This window comes from Passer montanus, unplaced genomic scaffold (genome assembly GCF_014805655.1).
Source record: "Passer montanus isolate IOZ18808 unplaced genomic scaffold, ASM1480565v1 scaffold14, whole genome shotgun sequence".
NCBI classification, from domain to species: Eukaryota; Metazoa; Chordata; class Aves; order Passeriformes; family Passeridae; genus Passer; species Passer montanus.
Genome location: NW_024360941.1, coordinates 14,760,620 through 14,781,758, shown reverse-complemented (window position 1 = coordinate 14,781,758; position 21,139 = coordinate 14,760,620). Strand labels below are relative to the sequence as shown.

General features: G+C 41.0%; 1 protein-coding gene across 1 annotated transcript; it reads left to right on the top strand.

Annotated features, from left to right (window-relative positions):
• Positions 1–173: 173 nt before the first annotated feature.
• Positions 174–20,906, top strand: PDGFRL (platelet derived growth factor receptor like). The gene is made up of 6 exons (XM_039699922.1): positions 174–244; positions 7,579–7,873; positions 15,114–15,265; positions 16,534–16,827; positions 17,118–17,257; positions 20,262–20,906. The coding sequence occupies exons 1-6, from the start codon at positions 190–192 to the stop codon at positions 20,448–20,450; spliced, it is 1,125 nt and encodes a 374-aa protein (XP_039555856.1). The 5' UTR covers positions 174–189; the 3' UTR covers positions 20,451–20,906.
• Positions 20,907–21,139: the final 233 nt, after the last annotated feature.

Genomic DNA, 21,139 nt, shown 5'->3' with positions numbered 1-21,139 from the left:
CAGAACAGCCGTCCCCGGCTGTCCCCGAACGTCCTGCGGCTGCAGCTCCGCTGCGCACCCCGGGTCTCCATCAAGGCAGGGCGGGTGGCGGCGGGAGCGGCCCGGCCCCGGCCCCTCCCCGCCGAGGCGCCCCGGGGCCGCCCCGCGCCGCGCCCGCCCCGCCGCCGCCGCGCCCGGGCCGCTCCCGCCATGCGGCTCTGGGTGCTCCTCAGCCTGCTGCTGCTGCAGGAAGCGCTGCCACACGGTGAGCCGCCGCCCGACGGGTCCCCCCGCTTTGCGAGGCGCCGCCGGCTTCCCTTTTCCCAGCCGTGCCCGCCGGCCGGACCGTCCCGGGGACGGGAGCGGGAACCATCACGGGAGGGGGCGGCGGCGGGGCTCCCGTCCCGCTGGGCAGAGGCGGAGGGAAGGCGGCTTGGGCGCACCGTGTGAGGCCAGCCGGTCGCCGAAGCCTTCAGGCGAAAATGTGGGCTTGGGTTTTGGGGCTGCTCCTGCCGCTCGCTCCCTTTGGGGCAGAACGTTTAAATCCGCGTCCGGTCCCGTGTGGCGCCCGAGGAGGGGACAGTGCTGGACGTGGGACAGCGTTGGACGTGTGCTGGGATTTAGAAAAAAACAAAAACAAAACAAAAAAAATTTGGCTTTCTGCGTCGTTATTCAGTTGAGAGCATCGAACTTTACTCATAACTTGAGTATTGTGAGAAAAGTTCTCATAACTTTTTTTCTCACAGCCACTTCAGGTTGTGAGAAAGTCTTGGTGGGGAAGGGACATTCGTAACTAATTCCTGACTTACGGAGCCTTTCCCTCTTGCAAAGTGTGGATGAACTTATTAATACTTATTCGAAATAAACAACGAAAAAGTAATTCCATTGCTTTTCACTGTGGAAGGGCTTGAGGATCAAGGCCTCCATAACTTGTGGAAGAGAAATTCTTTACCTATTTGTAGAGAAATAGGAGGCAGGCTCTTAGGTGCGTGGTGAAAGGCAGAAGCAGTTACCACAAGTACCTTAGTAGGTCATAAGGAAAAAATTCTTATAAGAACATAAAAAATTTTCCACCCTAAGGGCTGATAAGAAGAGAATTTGTCAGAGGAGGCTGTAGAGTCTCCAGCCTCTGGGAAAGTCAGAGCTCAAGTGGACATGGCTCAGAGCAGCTGAACAGAGATGGGAAGGGACTTCCAGAAGCCTTTGCCAGCCTAGTTTTTCTCTCGACTACCTGCAGAGGAATTGCACTGTGGATCAGAGTGATGCAGGAGAGGATTTCTGCTGAAAGATCTAGTCTGTGGGTATACCACATAAAGAGCAGTGGTTTCTATTTGAGAAGTAGACAATAAAAACACAGAATAAGAAATAAGTTGTAACTTTGGCTACATAAAGATTTGCCAAGTCTCTGTTCTTGTCAGTTTCTTATGTTTATACTGAGGTGTGACTGGGTGCTTCCTGCTCTGCCATCCAGAAGCTTAGCAATGGGACAAAGTAACCAGGCACGTTTAATAAGAGTTTCTTGTCTGAAGCTAAATGTAGAAGTCCTAATGTAGGAATTGTAATTTCAAAATGGTCTTCCTAATTTAGCTTATATTAATTTATGAACTACTGAAATATTGCCCTCCAGATTGGCACTGTGTTTGGATGATTAACTTTTCATTTGAACTATCACAAATTATGAGATGTGTCCAGCTTGTTCTGTTACATTACTTGTAATCACAAAGACTCTTTACTCATAGTAGTCCTGCTAATTAATTATACTATATGATAATCTCACACTTAACTTATTTTTTATTTATATTTTTAAATTTATTTTTTTTTATTTTGTGGTAACCTCACAATTTATTTTCACCTCAGGGAAGAATTAATCAGTATAAATTGAGAGAGTTTTCAGTCTCTGATGATGTCAAGATGTAGCGTGGGGCCTGCCTTGTGGAATGGGTATGTCTGGTGGACAGTGAGCATGACTCCTTTGTCCCTGTGGGAGACCAGGCTCACACACTGCTCTCCAGGTTGGCACTTGAAGATCAGGGGTCTTCTTGAGTTACAGCCTGTGCAGCTGTGAGACCAGTGGAATGTGCATGTGGATATAGGTGATGTTTCAAATAAAAAGCAAATGCTTTTTAGCATTATATGACTAACACCCATTTTGATACTGCTATTTGATATTGAACAAGGGGCAGACATTAAAGGATAGGGTGAGACAAATATTGTGAACCAGGAGCAAAAGTGCTGTATGATAAATTTCTGTGGCGTATGGATGCACAGTCTCCTCCTTTCGCATGATGAGCTACTAGGGACCTCAGATATACTGTTGCTGCTGAAATTGGTACAGTGCCTCTTAGAACTGACTTCAGGAGCTGATCAGTGGTAGAAATGAGGCATTTTCTTAATTAATATTTTTGTAAGTCTTAATTTTATTATATTTTTATTTATAATAAGGAATGCTGTTGCACTAAAGCAGTGCAACATTAGGCAGTGCAGTGTTATTAAAACAGTGAGGGCCCAGTGCATACCTCTAGTGAGACAGTGAAATATCCCAAACGTGGCATATTCATGTGCTTGCATAAATGGGCTGGTTGATTGTGTTCCCTTTCTTTGGACAGTCTTGCAGATTATATAAGGAAATGGAGGATTCTTGGTGATGGTTTCTCTGTTCCTGGAGGGATTTGATTGTCACCCTTTACCTTGGGTGACACTGTAGCAGTTAATTTTGTTACCTGGCATAAAAAGACTTAATTCAGCTAAGACAGAAGACAGGATTGTGAGGTGCAGAAGTGGTGCTAGAAGTGGACAGTAGATACCTGGACAGACTTAAAAGGGAGTGTTGGGAAGGAGCATGGCCACAGCTTGCTTGGAAACTCACCTCTTTGGGAGGTGCAACAGAGGCAGAACCGGGTTTTCTGTGTAGGAAGGTAAAAGCTCATCTGCTGATGAGCTGAAATGCCCCTGCTGTCACCAGCAGGGAAGTACAAGGTCAGGCAGACAAGGCTCTCAGTGAGCAGCTGGGAGTGTGGTGTAGGAGGAAAGTGTTCAGACTCGCTGAACTGCAGAAACATGAAACAGAGGGAGCTTGTGTGGAGAGGAAAAACTTAATCTTGAGAAAATCAAAACCAGGCTTCTGGCACTTAAAATTGAAAAGCTTTCATAGGGAAGTCTTTAACAGTTTCTTAAAGGCAGAGTTTCAGGTGTGGCAGAGCACACAGTATGGGATGAAGCATTTCCTAGGGGTGAGGTTGCAGGGTTCAAGTGCCTTAGAAATAATGTCAGGATCGAGGTTGGCAAAAAGTAGTGGCAATGTCAAAGAGTAATTTGAACAAATTTCAGTAGGGTTTGATGGGAAAAAAAAAAGAAGAAGGATGGCTGAACCAAACCTTGTATGCTGCTACAGAGTAATCTGGAAAGTTCAACAAGGAACTGGAATGGCCAATTTGGAATGGGAATGCTTATTCCAAAGGCTTATCAGGCCTGTCAGTGGAACCTTCCAGTACTAGGGCACAATAATATGATAGAATTCCACTAAGATGGAACAGCTTACCCGAGGGAGAAGTGGCAGTATGTGTTGTTAATCTGTTGTTAAATCTGTTTCCTGGTGGGTTTTGATGGTAAAAGTCATCAGGGCTGAAATACCAGCCCTGTGGAGAAGAACCAGCCTGGTAACCGACCACCCAATGTGTAGTGACTGCTCTGCTAAGGAAGATCAGAGGAGCAGCAAGGACTGGATAGAAAAGCAAAAGGAAGAACAACTTCCCCTCACATGGGCCCACACATCAAGGTGTGGTGCAGAATGCAATTGTATAGATGGCCACAAATAATGACTTAGAGCTGCTATTTGGAGAGCTGGGTCACACACATCGAGGTGTGGTGCAGAATGCAATTGTATAGATGGCCACAAATAATGATTAGAGCTGCTATTTGGAGAGCCCCTCAGAAGAGCAGCAATTCCTGACTTGCTCTGGAGCAGTACTCAAGTAATTGGATTCAGATGTTGTTGTGGAACGGCCTGACTGTAATTCTAATATTCTTGCAGGAATAATAAAAGACAAAGAAACCACTGATGTGTTTAATTTTGGAAGAGGGAATTACATAAGAGGAGGAGGCTCCTTAACTCACATGTGTGTTAAATATAAAAACCAGAATAAAGCAGACAAAAAGAGTTTGAGAAACAGCTTACAAAAGGATAAAACCAGCCATAAATCCTTTTTTTTCTTCTGATGTACCGTGATGGGGCTGGGAGACATGGTTACAGAATTTTTATGATTGGTAGGAATGGGGGATAAGAAAGAGTATCTATAGAAAGTGAAATTTAAAAATTTATCTGTGTGCACCCATGTTCACTATGGAGGTGCTTAGAGAGTTTTTAATGGCAAATGGCGACATGATACGCATAGAAGAAACTTAGAGTGCAGTATCCTATGAAGCACTGTAAGAGCAGAATCTGGAATAAAATTTTTCTCAATGGGGAGAATCATTAGAAGACATCTCATTAACATGCCAAAAGAATCAGTGGGAGATAAAATTAGCAACAGAAACTGTTTAAGTGCCAAGATTTTATGATATACACCTGAGGTGTAAAAGAAATTTGAATCTGAAATTGGTGAAGCCTTAACCCAGCTGCGCAGCTTGTCATAACTTATCTTTTTCCAGAAAAGGGCAATGAAGCTGATGAAGGGTCTGGAGGGTAAGTCCTGTGAGGAGTGGCTGAGGGAGCTGGGGTTGCTTAGCCTGGAGAAAAGGAGGCTCAGTAATGACTGTATCACTCTCTACAACTCCCTGAAAGAAGGGGGTAGCAAGGTGGGGTTTGGCCCAGGCAGCAAGTGACAGGACGAGAGAACAGAGCCTCAGGCTGGGCCAAGGGAGGGTTGGGTTGGACAGTAGGAGGAATTTCTTTCCAGTAGGTGTGATTAGACTTTGGCATGAACTGCCAGTGGAGATGGTGGAACACTGTTCCTGAAGGTGTTTAAGGAAAGATTGTATAGCACTTAGTGCCTTGGCCTAATTGACATTGTGGGTTTTGGTCAGAGGTTGGACTCGATGGTCTCAGAGGTCTTTTCCAACTGAACTGATTGTGATATCACTGCATATCACTCTATCATATCATATAACTATACCTTTCCAGTGAAATGGAATATCCCAGTATTTTACAATATCTGGGGGAGGTAGAGGCACAAAGCCAGATGTCTGTTGTGCCTCTCTTCTGTAAACTGAAACTGAGCTCATGAATTGCTGAAAAGTCAGTATGGCTTTGGCATGACTGCCTTTTTTTTTTCCTTTAGAAGTTTTGTTCTTCTGATCTGCTGAGGTTCTCTGAGGATTTTTTGTAAGAGTGTGACCATGGATGAGTTGGTTGATGTAGTTGGATTCCCAAAGGCTTTTATTAAGCCTGTTGTAAAAAATTCCTTGGGAACAAATGTGCCGTGAGACAAGGGAAGACCTCTCATGGAACAATAACTAATAGGAAATAAAGAGTAGGAATTAGTCTTTTTGCCATGTGGATAGAATTGCTTTTAACCAGCTGAATCTAAAAGAGGTCTTGTAAGGCACATGCTTTTCAGCATATTTAAGTATCTGTTAAAAGAAAACTGTCAGTAAAGAGTTGTAGAATGATCTCTAAATTTTGAAAGACTGGGCAGAGAAAATAGGACTTCAGATTTCATGTTGGTGGATGCTGAATAGCACAAACTGTTCTGACTTCATGTATGCCTTGATGGGTTTCTGCTTACAAATTTTTAACCAATAGTTCCTACTTAGGAAAGTGGTCTTGGAATTCACTTGATTATTTTTAAAAAGCCAGCTCCTAATTTTGCTATCGTGAAAACTAGTGAGACAGGAAAGAAGACACCGTTAATAAGTACAACTAGATCTGAGCATACTGAACCTGGTGTACAGCCTGCTTTTGTGTTCTTGCCGTCACCCAAATGTGGTAAAACTGAACTGTTGTGAGATGCATATTCTTTACAGGAATAATTGGAGTAGGACTTGTCAGTGTGGAAAGAAAACGAGTCAAAAACGCTCAAGTTTTGTGAAAGTATATGTGTTGGAGAGAGTGTTGTTGGAGAAACATGGATATTTGTTTATTTAATACAAAAACTAGAAGGTATCTGGCATTTATGTGTAATTTGTGTAATTTTCAAAACTGACCAGACAAATCAATGAAGGAAAACATCCAAGGACAATATAATAAAAAAATAGCAAAAAAAACCCCAAACCAGAAACAGCTAAGCACAGTAAAATTATAGCAACTGTGGTTCACAGACCCCTTGAGCTAAAGGGTCTTGGAAGCTTAGGAGAGTAGTATCAAAGGAGCAGAGGTGGTTGCCCTGTTCTCTGCTTGGCATCTGACACTAGGTGGTGTCAGTGCAAATACATTTTGGCCTGACCTACTGTAGCCTTTCTAATGTAATGCAAGGAAAAAGTGCTACAAACTCCTGGTTTTAAAATTTGTGCTCACAAGGTGCTGTGTTGTTTAAAAGAAATGTGTTGTACATCAGCCTGGACTTGGAGAAGTCAAAACTAATGCAGTGCAAGGTGTCCAGCTGGGGTTTGAGGAGTGTCACAGGAGCCATCAGTCGCAGGAATCTGGAAGTCCTGCTGTTCGTACTGGCAGCCTGTACCAGTTTTAATTATGTTGAGTATATGTGTATGCTGAGTTTTTCATTCCAGAGGGAGCCTGTTGATTGATTTGTACAATGAAATACCTCAGTGTTTCCATGTGGAAAACAAGAATTAGCTGTCAGGCGCAGTTAGTGGTGTTCCTGGTGTCTGGCAAAAATAGTTTTAGGCTTGTCTCACAAAAGGAATGTGCTTCCTGATTTCAGTTAAAATTTGAATTTTTTAGTTTTTTTTTATTTTTAAATATTTGAGACACCTCACTTTTTCTTTCTGTTTCCTTTGTTTGTTAAGGCAACTGGTCATTCCTGTTGTCTCTAGGTCATAATGGAATCTCATATTGTTTGTCTCTAAATAAGATTCTGTCTTCATCTGGACTGTTAAAATAAATGGCTCTTATGGAGAAGTGACAACTTAAGTAAGTCACCTTCAAGTGACTAAAGTATCCCTTGCAATTCAGTAATTACTGTAAACTAAGAAACCTGCATCACCATTAGTATTTTATAAATTGTCATGAAGTTCTACACTTGTGGGTTCTTCACGTGTCCCTTATGGAAGTGTGGTGTGTGAAGAGGTCATGCAGACTGATGGGCACGTGATGTGAACATGGAGAGTTTGTGTAGCATTGAGTGCTGCATGGCAGCTCCAGGAGGTGGAAATGACAAAAGTGGCTGCAGATAGAAGTGCTGTATTTCTTTCCCTTACCATTTGTAAAGTTTTCATACCTTGCATATTTCTCTGTTTATGCAAGTATAGATTTTCCACATGTTCTTGAAAGCTCTCTGTTTTTTCCTTTTTCCCCAGGAAAATGGGTCATGGCAGAGTTCAAAAACTTAAGGAAATTAACTCTTACTAAGTTCTATGCATCTTTTCTAGGGAGAACAAAATTTCAATTATTCTCTGGGCTAATAAAGAAGATTTTTTTTTTCCAAAAGACTATAAAAACTTTTTATAATCAGTAACATTGCCTTCTTTTCTTTATTTTACCAGTTATTGGACAGCCTGCAAAGAGTAAGCGTCCCAAAGAACCTGGAGAAAACAAAATTAAGCCTGTTAACAAGAAAGTAAAACCCAAGAATCCCAAAATGAAGGAGAGAGAGTCTGTGGATTCCTCTTTGAAGTCCCAGTCCATCCTGACACAGGTGATGGATAAAGGTCATTTTCAGAAACTAGCTGCCACCTTAAGCCTGGCTGCAGGACAGAGCATAGAGCTGCGATGTAAGGGGAGTAATGTTACTTGGAACTATCCTTCTTATTTAGACACCTTTAAAGACTCCAGACTCAGGTAAGCTGTTTTTGATTTTTTGCAGGAAAAATCCAGAACTTTTTTCCCTTACTGTGTTCAGCACCACTGGTGTTTTTGTTTGTTTGTTTATTTACATTTTTACAGTCACAGTGTTCTATTTAATAGTTTTTAGTGTCCACAAAAAGGATTAGCAACTTTTAGTCATCACTAGTTACTGCCTTGTGGTGTGCAGTCCGGGATAGTCCGACAGCGTGTGAACTCGGTTTCCTTCAGATGAATCTGAAATGGAGATGATGTTCACCATTGTGCTCCAGCCACAAACAGGGAACCACGTTAGGGCTGGTCCAAAGTGAAACTCTCAAAATGTGCATGTGGATGTCAGGTGCTCACTACCAACTCTGTTGCTCTGCAGAGACCTGCTCGTCTTGGGCTGTACTGGTTGCTAATGTGGCTACCACATGAGGTAGTAAGGTTAATTTCCTGAAGAGACTCAAACCCACATCTCTTAACTAGCAAAAAATACACCAGCCTTCATGCTAAGCAGCAAGTGGGAGTAGTCATTCAGTCAGAGTTGCCTTTGCATGCAAAATGAAATTGCAAGGCTTGTGTTGCATCAGAGTTTAATGCTGAGGGTTTTTACTATCAATTGAGGAAAGCTTTTTCTTTCGTCTTTTGACATCTTAATGAAAACCACAGAAAGATTTGTTAGCAGGAAGAGGAACTGACTGCCCCACCATCTGAATGTCCTGTTGCTCTGAACATCTTTTCTGAGACTCTCCATACATTGCCCTCCTGGCTTTTTAGGATAGTATACGTGGCTAAATGTAGATTAAAAGTAGTAATTTAGTTCTGTATTAGAAAGAGGAGGGGCATATAAGCAGCTTAAGGATGTCTTCCACAGGCATTTTATTGCTCTGGGAACTGTTTGTTTTCACTGGCTGTTTTATGGAGACCATGAAGCACTGTGAGTGATACCCGAAGAAAGAGTTTTTAGGAGCTTTTCTTGGATTATTGGGTGAGAGAGGCACAGAGGTATGAGTCAAGATGTCAGCTGCTCTTGTCTTGTTGTTCCTAAATTAAGTACAAGTGTATGTGCTCTAAGTCACTCAGATTATCTGAATCCCAGTGTTCATTATTACTTCATTATTTACAGGTGTGATGTTACCCTAAAATCACTCCCAGTTAATTAGTTTTTCAGATTTAGTCGTTTTTACACTTTGTTTCTGAAGGGGATTGTTGATGAATGGAGGTTACCCTCTGTGATCTCTAGCACATCCTCATGTAATTCATGAGCCAGTTCTCTGTGCCATTGTTGGCTTGGCCTGTGTTGGCTGAGGCGCCCAAGGACTACCCTGGCTGTGTGCAAGGCTTCTGCCATAGTAAGTTACAGCAGCAAGCTGGATCCTGCTGTGGGCTTATCACAGCAATAGCTGTCAAAAGACCTAGTGGACTCTTTAACCTGCTACTGCTTATTCTTTTGCAAGGAATACTGTTCTATCCAGGTTTCTTTCAGCAGGTGGCGTTTATTAGCTGCAGTACAGACCTGGCCTCCCAGCAAGCCAGATCTGGATGAGCAAACCAGCTGGGAGTGTGTGTGTATGTGGTGGGGGTGATCGTTCTCAAGCCTGTCTTACTGTTTTGTGCATTTGCAAATCTATTGCTGGTGTGGTTTGGTCTTGTAGACCTCCAGGCCGTGCCATCTGAGTGTCAGAATCTGGCATTAAAGAAGGCAGGGCAGTATTCAGGGTTTTTGGAGAGGAATCTGAATGCTTCTTACTGCTGTCTATTGGTTATTTGGCTGTCTATTCCTCTCATGCAAAATTAAGTGTTCTCTATTGATGCATGTGGGACAAAATACAAGAAATTGAGATGGTTTGGGAAAACAGAAATAAGTGGCATGATAGTGTAATTTTCTGGTTTTCAGTTTGAAGTAGTTTGGGATCCTGTTACTTCAGCAATTTACATTTCTGTACGCATTCAACTTAACAGTGGTAATATAACCATACAACAAAAGTTACTTATGCCACATAAAATAAGTGCTATAAAACATTTTTACTGGGTGGATGTAACTTGCCTAAGTATTTATTTTCTTTTAGAAGTATGTAAGGCATATACTTAAGGATCTGTATTGAAATATAATGGTCATTGCTTTTGAAATAAGTTGTTAAACAGTAAGGCTGTTTGACTAAATCATCAGTTTTGAATGCAAGCAGAAGATCCTAAAATTAACTAGAGAAATTGAAAATATAGATTGGAAGCAGATTTAAGAGTCACAAAATAGTAATAATTTATGGAGACTGACTACAGAATCCTGTGCGGTTACATTTTCATCACATTTTTAGCATGGCTTTGGTAATTATCTCAAGGTCTTTGCTGTAGTTTTAATAGGTGCCTGTGAAACAAGTCTGCTCTGTAGAATGTGAAATTTGAAATTTGTGTTCTGTGGTTTCAGAAAGGTTTGATAGATTTTAACTGGAAGTACCACAAAGGTACCGTGTTACTTAGCTCAGTTGGCAGCGTTCATAAGTGAGCTGGCACTAGAAAAGGTCAGCAAAGCTATGACCTTTCAAGAGCAGCTTAGATCTTCCTCATGGAATATGCACACCAAGCATCAACTGCAATAGACAATTTTAAAAAATTTATTAATACATTACCTTCATTATTTTAAAACAAAGGATTAATATAGGGCAGAGAGGGAAAATTCAGAAAACTTATTAGCAAATAATAACCTACAGCAAAAATTGTTTCATCATCTATGTAGATATATGTCCAGTATCCTCTAACATTTTTTGAGTACTTAAAGACCAAGTATAAGATAATCCCCTCATTACCAGTTAGTGAGGTGTGGGGCAAAACCCAAGCTAATTAACTGGGCTGGGCTTTTTTACCTTAGATTTCCACGTGGGTCTTGCTGGACTTGGGGCACTGGTGCAAACTAGAATTGATGGCAGCAGCAGGAGGACGTGATGGGGCCAAAACGAGGTAACAGAAAATGAAGGAATGGGTTGGTGTGCCAGAGGAAGAGTGAAAAGGAGGAGAGACACCAGTGATGAGATCCCTGCAGTTGCTGGGGACTAATGGCTACAATTCTTCTGTTCACAGCAACAGATGCTCAGGCATCTAATTCTTACTTTTCCCTTAAATAATAGAAGGTTTGTGCAAATTGAACTACTCTGGTATTTTGGCTTACAACTAGTTAAATTTAGCATCAATGTCATGTATTTTCTATGGGTGGTTGTGTAAAGAAGTAGGGATAAAACCCAGATGTTTTGCCTCAATGCTATGCTTACCACATTTTTAACTCACCCATATGGTAAGGAGAATACAGCAATCTGGGGGACAATATGCCTTTTCTAAAGAGGAAGATTTTCATTAGAAAAGCCATTTCTGTAGTATTAGTGGCTGTGCTTTCATTGAATTTCTCATTGTAGGCGTACTCTACAACCTGGTAAATAAAATACGTTACTTGCTGTACTAGAGAGTCTCGGTTTGTAATGCGTCTGGAGCTGTTACATGTGCTATAATTATCATATCTGAGGGAGTGAGAGATGCTGAGTGAAAGGAGGAGGAGGAGGACTCTTTGGCTGCTTCTTGCTGAGATGGAGCAGAAATTCTGCCTTTCCACTGCTCTTAACTGGAGTACACAACAGTACACACTGGAACAATTTACTTAGCTTTAGAGACTGTAGTGTGCTATACAGCTCTGAGAGAAAGCTTGAATCATGCAAACATGGTTCCTAGCTTAAGGACACACACAGGCTTGCTTCAGAACTTCAGAACTAGCCTGTTATCTGTAATGCTCCCTTGGTTTGTGCAGCACTTGCATACTTTTTGTCTGAAAATTTTGTGTGTTGTCTGAACTGGCCAAAAACACTGGTGGTGTTAACAGTCGGAGGCTGGTCTTGCACACCCAGTACAGAAGGGCTGGAATGCTGTTTTGTAAGACTGTGAATAACAAATTAATGACAGGAGGCTCACCCAGAAACTGGATCTACAACATAAGAGAGGGATAAAAGTAAGAGCAGGCAGATTTTCCCTTTACTAAAGCTTTCTAGCAGAAAGCTGCTCTGACTTCACACAGTCTCTGTGCTGCCTGGTGGGAGCATGGGTCTCCCCTGCTGAAGACCAGCTGCATTTGACTGTCTGATGAGTAAACTGACACAAAATGGAGCTGCTCAGATGAAAGGAGCTGGGGCAAACAGCTGGACATGCATCCCATGTACATTCATGTGAGAGGAGGGTGTCTGGACAGGAGCACTCCCACAAATATTGAGGAAACTGGGTGTGGTGGGGGCCAGAATTAGACTGAAATTAGACTGCTTTCACTGAGTGCAGTGAATGCATCCCACAGGCTTAGTGGGATGTCAGTTGTGCTCATGTGTGTAACTGAATATGAGTTTGCTGCTTGTGCTTTGAGTTTAAAAGCTAAGGTATTTTGTCTTGTGTAAAACAGCAAGATGTTATGTTCCTGTCCTAGTGAGTGTGTATTTGATATAAGCTCTCTTTTTTCAGTATGAATGCAGCTACTTGAGAGGAATTTGGCAGGTGTTCTTTGAGTGATGCTATGTATACTGTCTTTATATATATTTTTTATATAAATATATATTTTAGCTTCTAAATGTGGCATAGTTTTCTGGCAAGAAAACCTTCTAAACTTTATATGAAGTTTAATAAGATGAATGTATGGAATAAGACTTTGGGCTATTTCTGGTTTCTTTAAACAGTCTGGTAATGTTTGTATATACAACATTTTTATTTCGCGACATCTGCAATACAGGAAAGTTTTGGCTTCTGGGTCAGATTTCCCAGCATCTAAAATACGAATTAAGTACTAATGAAATGATAAGTTACCCTGGAAATATTGGTTAGCTGCAGGATTTGCCATTTATACTTTATTTTATATGGCTTGTTTTGTCTGCTTAATATGGTCATGTCTCAAGTTTCAACATTACACTCTCAGATGCCAGGTTTTGTTATTGCATGTTTGTGGATGACTACCTTGCTAGGTTATTACTGAATAACTTGTTCACAGTTAAGAAGAACACAATGTACAATAATTAATTAACTCTGACCTTATTTTGCTATCTGTTGGGATTTCAAACTATAGCTCAGTTCTGCATTAATGATTGGGAGCAAAAGAGTTCTGGCATAATGGTTTCTCTATATAGTAGACATTTAGTACTTGATCCTTGGAAAACATTTTATTCTGAGGTTGTCATATAGCCTGTGAAATGTGAACTGTGGAACTAAATAGTAATAATGCAGACTAGGACATGTTTTGGGTTTGTCTTTTCTTCATTTTGGGTGTGATACACAGCATGTTCTGTTGCACAGATAGGAATCTCTCAAAAGTTATCCAAAAACTGAAGATAGTTTATAATGTAAGGTAGTGTATATATTAAAAATGGGAAGACTACTGCACCATAATTACATGATTCTAAGAAATGGAATCATACAAGGTTGTGTAGGACAAGTGCATTGGTGGATAGGAATTGTGATTTGCCTGTTTATTGGGGCAGGCCTCAGCACTGCCCTGTGGTGGATCCATGTGTGTCTGTGTTGGTGTGGATCTAATGGTGTCTGAGGGCTTAGTGGAAAAGACAGTTCTCAGTTATCTCTGTTTGAGGTGTGTATTTGGTGTGCTTTTCATCTCTAAGCTGCTGGCCTGGCTGAAGGCTGAGTATTGGGTTATGTGAACTTCTGCTTGTGATTGCTGCTAATTGTGCAAACTGCTAACAGAGACCTGGGGAGCCCCAACTTCTGGGAAGCACATGCAGCTGAAGTGGTGGCCTCTGTTTTTAAACAGTTATTCGGCCTGCAATGAACAGTCAAGCAAAACTCTTAAAAAAGGATAAAAATTTCTTCAAAGAAGCTAATCCCAGAAAGAAATTCTTCAGTCAGGTATCTACCTAACTGCCACATTAGTAAGAATTAGGAGGGTAATAAATATTCAAAAAACCCAGAGTTAAATTAGTATGAGAGCTGTTCAGATTTCATGCAAGCTGTGTATTTGTCTAAATCCCTTTAAAACAGTAAAAAGAAGTTCATTATCAAATACCTAACTTGGAAAAAATAATTCCTGACTTGGTTAGAAAGAAATTACCTTGTAACTCAATGTCTTGCAAAGGAAAAAGGGAACCCTTTATGACCTAGATCCACTACCATGAGAGGCAGCTGGTTAAAAAGAACATTTTTAAGGGTTGGAGCAGCAGCGGAGTGCATCATTGCTGTCACGTGGCTGTGCTGACAGGATTCCCTGAGAACTGGTACTTTTGGGCCACTGCTTTTGAAATCCATCAAAAGCCAACGCGGTAGACTGCCAACCACACCACCATCTGTCTGCCAGAAAGAGCATGGAAGGTAAACCTTAAAATACATAAAAAAAGAATGTAGCTACAGTATTTCATAAGAACCTTTGCCTCTTACAATAATTGTCAGCATCTATGTATATGTCTACATATTTATAAATATTTGCACATTTACAAATGTCAATCCACTGAGAGATGTGCTTGGGAAATTCAGGAGAAAGAAAAAAAAGCATATCAAGTCTGAAATAATCACACAGGCTGAATTTTATGTAGTTACATGATGGCACTGCCAGTACACCTCCAGCAGTTCTCAGGGTCATGCTCTAAAATAGCCAAGGGATGTGAAGGAAACTCCAGTGAGGTGACTTAGACCACAGGAGTAGGTGATGCAAAATGACTTAACTTGCAGGACAAATCCAAGGTGAGGTAGCAGCTCTTTGCAAGTGGAAACTTGGACTGGTATGGTAAAAATTGGTAAAGCATTCACACTGAAAGCAGGCAGAAATTATTAAACAAACTCTCAGTAGAATACCTGCTACTAACTACTTGTCAATTATCTTTGTTAGATTTTATTGAAGCAGCGTTACAGTGTTGAAAAGGGACTGAGGTGTATGTGGGTTGACGTGTAGAATGAAGGAAAGGGCTGTGCATGGACAAACTAGGCCAAAACATGGATGAACATGTGGCCTAGAACAGTTACAGCCCAGATTCAAAATGGAGACTTGAAGGAATGAAAAAATGAAATGTACAAGACTTTTGTCTTGCAAGCTCTTGTATGTAGTTAAAATCAATAAACTCCTGTAAACAGTCTCTGCTAGAGCAAAAGGGGAAGTTGCAACAGAGCTCTGAAAGTGAAAAGTGGTCAGTTGCAGAGAAGGAATAAAAAAAATCAAAAGTGGAAATGAGCTGACAGAAATATACAAGGAAATACATCTTGCTTGTCTTCGCCTTTTGTTTTTGTTTTTCCACAGCATAAAGCAGCTTGACAGGTACAGTCAGCTGATCCTTGCAAACTCCACTGCAGCAGATACAGGTGAGTACAGCTGCTGGCTTCAGCTGTGCAATGGTAACAAATGCAGGAAGGATGAGACTAAAACAGGGTCAACATACATCTTTTTCACAGGTAATTAACTCACTGGGGGATTATTAATGGAAATATATTTGCTGGTAAGACAGGAATAAAGCTACATCAGTGATTTCATTCTCAAGATTTTATTGCCACAGTTTTCATCTATTTTTAGTGGATGTTAATGAAGACTGCTTGTGGGCAGAAAATTACTTGCTTAGTGTGATTTTTTTGAGTCCGTTTTTCCTCAGATTATGCAAAATACCCAAAGTAATGGAAAATGCAATGAAAAGCACATACCTTATAACACACTTTCTGAGGATTTTCTACAAAACTAATAAAAAGTATTAATTTTTGAAAATGCGTCTAAATAAAGAAAATAAATTTGTGCAGAAGATTCATTTTGTCACAGCATTCAGGTGACCCCATGGACTCTTCCCCGACTGCCAATGAATTCCAGTTACTTGCACTGCCTTAAAAAACTCAGTAAGGGCAGTTTCTCTGAGGAGTCATCATAGCATGTTGAGAGGCAAAACAGTCTTCAAGTGCATGTGATGTCCCCTAGAGCCTGTGCACAGTTTATTGCTGCTGGGTACAACAGAGCTGAAATCAAGTGGCTTGGTTTTTATTCTGGAAACCGTTCTGGATAATAAAATAACCTTTGATGCCTCATTAGAGCTAAAGTATTCATGGCTAAAAAAATGTTTTAGTACAAAATGTTAAGGTAGGATGGTTTGCAATACATTTTGGAGGTAAATTGGACCATGAGAAAGAAGAGCTTAATGTTTTTAGGATACATTCCTTAGAAAGGCTGGAACAAACTTTTCAGTCAAATTATTGTGTAAATGCTTGTGCTAGAAAGAGGAATTTCAGATTTAAGTTTCCAAGAGGCATGCTAATTATGGAAATACTCCTTAGCTCTGTTTCTGAGGGCACTAAATATTTCTTCTACTTAAGACAGTAAATCAAACATTTTGACTAAAAGCATAGGTATAAAAAGTCTGTAGCTTCAAAAAGTGTATTTTTCTAGTAGTCCTTATCTTACCAGTGGTGATGGGATTCAGATAAGTATTTGGAAGCTTACTAAAGGACACTCCAAAGATTTTCTTAAGATTAAAAAAATACTTCGTTTTTATTTTCAATTTAATGTTTTTTTTTAATGCAAGCAATGTTCTTTTTTCTTTTGTGTGTGTGCATATTAAAATTAAGCCAAAGCTTTTTGTTTTAAATGTTGCTCACAGCTATTTTCTCTTGTCAAATGTACTTCTCTTTCTGTTAAACCGAGATGTAATTATTTCTGTAATTATGTCAACTCTCCTGCACAGACAAAGAGGAGCTTTTTGTACCTACTCCCAGTTATTTTGAGATTGTGTACCTGAACCCAGATAAACCTGCAGTCATCCCATGCCGTGTTACTACTCCTTCAGCAAAAGTGACTCTTCACAGGGAATTTCCAGCAGAAGAAATTGAAACAGATGGAACTGATATTTTTTATGATGCAAAGAAGGGTTTTGTCTTCCAGCACCCTACTTCTGATCATAAAGGTATTGTCTACTGCAAAGCAGAGTCACAGGGAGCACCTCAGATTTCCATCAAATATCACCTACTATATGTGGAAGGTAAAGTGCAGTTTTCTCTGTGCTTAAATTGATTCTTCTGCCGATGCTAGGAGAATAATTTTTAGAAAGTGAAATATGTAGTGTAATGAGAGTTTTAAAACCTTGATCAAAAGTACATGTGATAAAACATTTATCAGTTTTAAATTCCAGCAAATTTCCCAGTTTAGAGGGGAAAGTTGCAGGTGTAAAACACCTGTTGCACTAAGCAAACTGAGTCAAAAACTGACTCTCAATTTGATCAGTGTATTTAACTTCAGCAGCTAATTTTTTGTTTCTAAACACTGTCTCAGTCCCCAAGGGCCCACCCTCAGCCACAATTGCGGTGTCATCCAGTAGAGCTGGACTCGGTGACAGAGTTCATGTTGTCTGCACAGTCCTTGGGGAGCCAGATGTGGATGTGAACTTCAGGTGGCAGTATCCAGGGCAAGAGGTAAGAGGTGAATGCCCTGCCTGAAATGGTTTGTTCTTAGTTTTGAATGCTCTTGCTAGTTCAGGCATGCTGGCAGGAGGAGGCAGCACATCCCCTTTCAACTTCAGCCTGTCTTTCCCTGAGAATCTCCCTGAGAAGTCACGCAGGGATGTAGAGCCCTGTTAGTAAAAATCAAATTCAGCAAAGCTCACTCCTCAGTCACATTTCCATTCCAGAGATATTTGGCCTCTGGCAGCATTTCTAAAGAAAGCCTCAGAGAGGGTCAAAACCAACCAGCATCAGGAAGCTGTTGTAGGGCAAGCCACAAGGCCCACTGATGCCTCTGCATTTGATGTCCCTTCTTTCTCCATAGCTTGGGTGCATGAATTATTCCAGCACAGAATTTTTGTTGCCCATATCTTGAAGCAGAATCTGCTTCTGCCCAGCCTCATCTGAAAGCATCCACAGGAAACACAATGTGAATCTGGGATATCTTTTCTTTGACAAAATAAGATGTATCTGACTAGCATTGCTGAAGGTCCCTTCTCTTTTCCCTGTAACTACCCTCACCTGTTACAACAGGAGCTCATTTCTTAATCATTCTAGACCCAGCTTGGCCTTCCAAAACTGTCTCGTTATTATCCACCCTAGTTTTGCATCTTTCCCAGGCTGCCCCCAGCCTGGTTTGCTGGCAGTTATTGGCCCAGCTGCTCCCAGTGGTTTTACTGCACCTGATGCATGTTGGCATGTGCATGTTTACACCTCTCTAGCACTGATTGAATGTAGCTGAAGCATGCAGGTTATCTCCCTTGTTTGCTATGGGAACTACAGCTGCAGTGCAGGGCACATGGGCTATCAACAAAGGACTGCACCTTCTCACTGCACCCACCTACGGGGGTGAGAGGCTTTGGCCTTGGCCTGCCTCTGTGCTTATCCACTAGGGTAAACTATCTCAGCTCCAGCTGTGCCTGGGGATAGGGAGGGGAGAGTTGTGTTTGGGTTTCTGACCCAACAAAAGGATCAAGTAAATGTCAGAGTAGAAGCACTGCATGCTTGTTGGAGACTTTACATTTATTGAGAGCGTTCACATGCTGCAAAGAAAAAAGGTGGGGTGGAAGGAGAAGAGACAAGACCATCAGTGATGCTGGTCATATAAACCTTTTATGCAAAAAAAAGGGACTGACATTGTTCTAAGATTCACTGGATGTTTCCATTCAATGCTGCTGTTTTCAGTGCTGGAGCTCAGGAATGGTTTTGTCCCAGCCTACACCACTCAGCAGCTGGGCTCTCACCTACTGCCCGATTTCTGAGCAGAAGCAGCACATCAATCTCTGCTTGTCCCTAGGTATGGTGTGTTGTGGAGGCCCTCCTTTTATCTCTGTAGTCACTAACCTCTACTCCTGCTTTTTTTTTCCACTCAGTTTTGGTTTTCTTCCTTGTTTCCCCTTGCCACTCCCTGACGATTGCATTTGCTCATTCACCTGCTGTGAATGCATACAGATCCACCCTTAATCTGATTCCTTGCAACAGGCTACAAAGCAGGCAGTTAGTTTGAGGATAAATGGACTAGCAAGAACCTAACCAGGCAAACAGAGTCCACTTTGCACAGCCTTTACCTTACTTTCAGTAGGGTCAAGGATGTTCCACTTGCTATATTTAAGTAACTTAGACTTGATTAAGTGTGCAGTATTACTTGGTTGTAGGTAGCGCTTAATTTTCAGGCTTGGAACAGGAGGTAGTGCTTTGCTAAGTGGCTTCATTATTTTTAAATGTTATAGAATTTCTATTATAACTGCCAAGAATTTTTATGGGTTTTTTTCCTATAGCTGGTAATGCCTGCCACTTCCTAGGCATTCCCTGACTGTACTGTGACTCATCCCTAAGTTTCAGGAAGACTGAGAGCTGCCTTTGTACTGGTCATTTTGCAAGTGTGAGATTGTAGCTTTCACTCTGCATTAAGTGTCTAACTTAGCCTATTGCTACATCTAGCTTAAGCCTTGTAGTGTTCATATTGGTAAGTGGTTAATCCATCTATGTCATGAGGCAAGAGAAGATGGTTCCACACAGAAACCTCTCTCTTGCATTTTTATCCCAGTTATTGGTATAGCAGAAGCCAGTGTGCTGACTAACAGCTGCTGGACTTTGGAAGAAAAGAGACTGCCTTAGTCTATCGTTGGGCCAATTTCTCTTACACAGTATTTTGTGACCTCCTGAGGTGCCAGGCAGTGTGACCTCATAACCAGTCCGTTAGAGAACTCCCTTATAGAATTTTTTTTAAAAGTGCCTTTTACTTAATAACAAAAAAACCCCAAACCAAAAAAACCCAAACAAAAAACCAAAACAACAACAACAACAAACCCACAAAAAAGCATTTTTTGATGTAAACATGAGGGGTTTGTATTTTTGGCATTGAAGTTACATATATGTTTTGGAAAGGAGAATGTGACAGGTAACTCAGGAATAGTTGAGAATTGTTACTGTTTGTTTCTACATTACCTGATGTAGTGTTTTCTAAAACTAGAGGAGGAATAAATTTTCAACGTGTGACATACAGCTATTCACTCTGCTAAAAGAGAATGAAAGCTCAGTCAGCTACCTCATGGCACTGCTGCCTTCTTTTTGTGACATGCTTGAAGGCTGAAAATGAGCTCACTCATCTATCTTGACACCTCCCCCAGGACACCTCACCTATTTGATCAGGTACCCAAATGCAACTTTAGTAAGTGGCCTAAAACTGAGCTCATGCACAGGCTCCAGGCAGAGCTTTGCCAAGCCCAGTGCTTGGAGTGGAAGAGCCACTGTATTATCCTTATTTGGCATAGCTTATTGGTACATCCATATTTAATGCAGGAATGTTGCTGCCACTGCCAGACACCTTCAGTTCCCTCACTTAGGGCTGACTTTTGATATAGGCTCATACTCTCCAGCCTCTTGCTTCAACGTGACGGGGTGGTGTCACTAAATACCCTTTGTGGAATCACCTATTTTATGTGGGTGGGTTGTTTTTGTTTTGTTTTGTTAATAGTCCGGGAGGCCTGTGATTATTCAAAACTTCTGGAGATTGATAAAGAGAGGAATTGGCCATACTACAAGACTCTCAAAGAGTGTTCTTCTTGTGGAGGATTTTGAAGACACAGATGTGGGAAACTATATTTGTATAACTCGGAACCTACAAGGAGAAACAACAGTAACTACCAAAGTTGAACTGAAGTGATAGAAAAGACTTCTGGTTATGGACTGACCTGTACGTTATTTGACATTATAGCCATTAGTTTTCTTCATTAATGTTTAAATGTAGCTTCTCTCTCACTGTTTCTTTTATATGTCAATGCATTTTGTGTTGATGAGCTTGACAGGCCACAACAGTGTCCTGTCAAGCAGTAGTGAGTTAATGAAACTACGATGAAGCATTAAAGTGTAAGTCTGAACATGCCTAGGGTGTGTGCATATTTAGAAACAGGTGCTCTTTGGGCTTTGCATATAGTCCTTCCCTCAGACTCTTGCATGAGGTCAAGTCCACACTGTGTGGAACGTGCAATTTTAAATTTGAGTACTGTACATGTTTAAAACAACAACAAAAAGGCAAACTAAAAAAGCCTTGTAACAAAGTTAGCCAATAGCAGTTGTTTATTTTGCAAGAATAATTAAATTTCTGAATGTTATGAAAACATAAATGTGTGTGTGCTCATTTTCATATGTATGTAAAGACAAAGACAAAATTTTCTCTCCTGAAGATTAATACCCTTTAGGACCTTAATATATATTTAGTATCTCCAGAGACTTGTAAGTAGTTGGGTATGCTTGATTTTCCTTATGTTGTTGCATTCTTACACCCTTACAATATGTAGCTTATGTAATAGTTCACTCCTCTTTAGATGTCCGGTGTTATGTTTAGTAAATTAC

Excerpts from the sequence above, each read along its gene's own strand:
- PDGFRL (XM_039699922.1), top strand. The coding sequence starts at position 190 with ATGCGGCTCTGGGTGCTCCTCAGCCTGCTGCTGCTGCAGGAAGCGCTG. Across the intron at positions 7,874-15,113 it reads TTTAAAGACTCCAGACTCAG|CATAAAGCAGCTTGACAGGT; the intron begins GTAAGCTGTTTT and ends GTTTTTCCACAG. Across the intron at positions 16,828-17,117 it reads TCACCTACTATATGTGGAAG|TCCCCAAGGGCCCACCCTCA; the intron begins GTAAAGTGCAGT and ends ACACTGTCTCAG.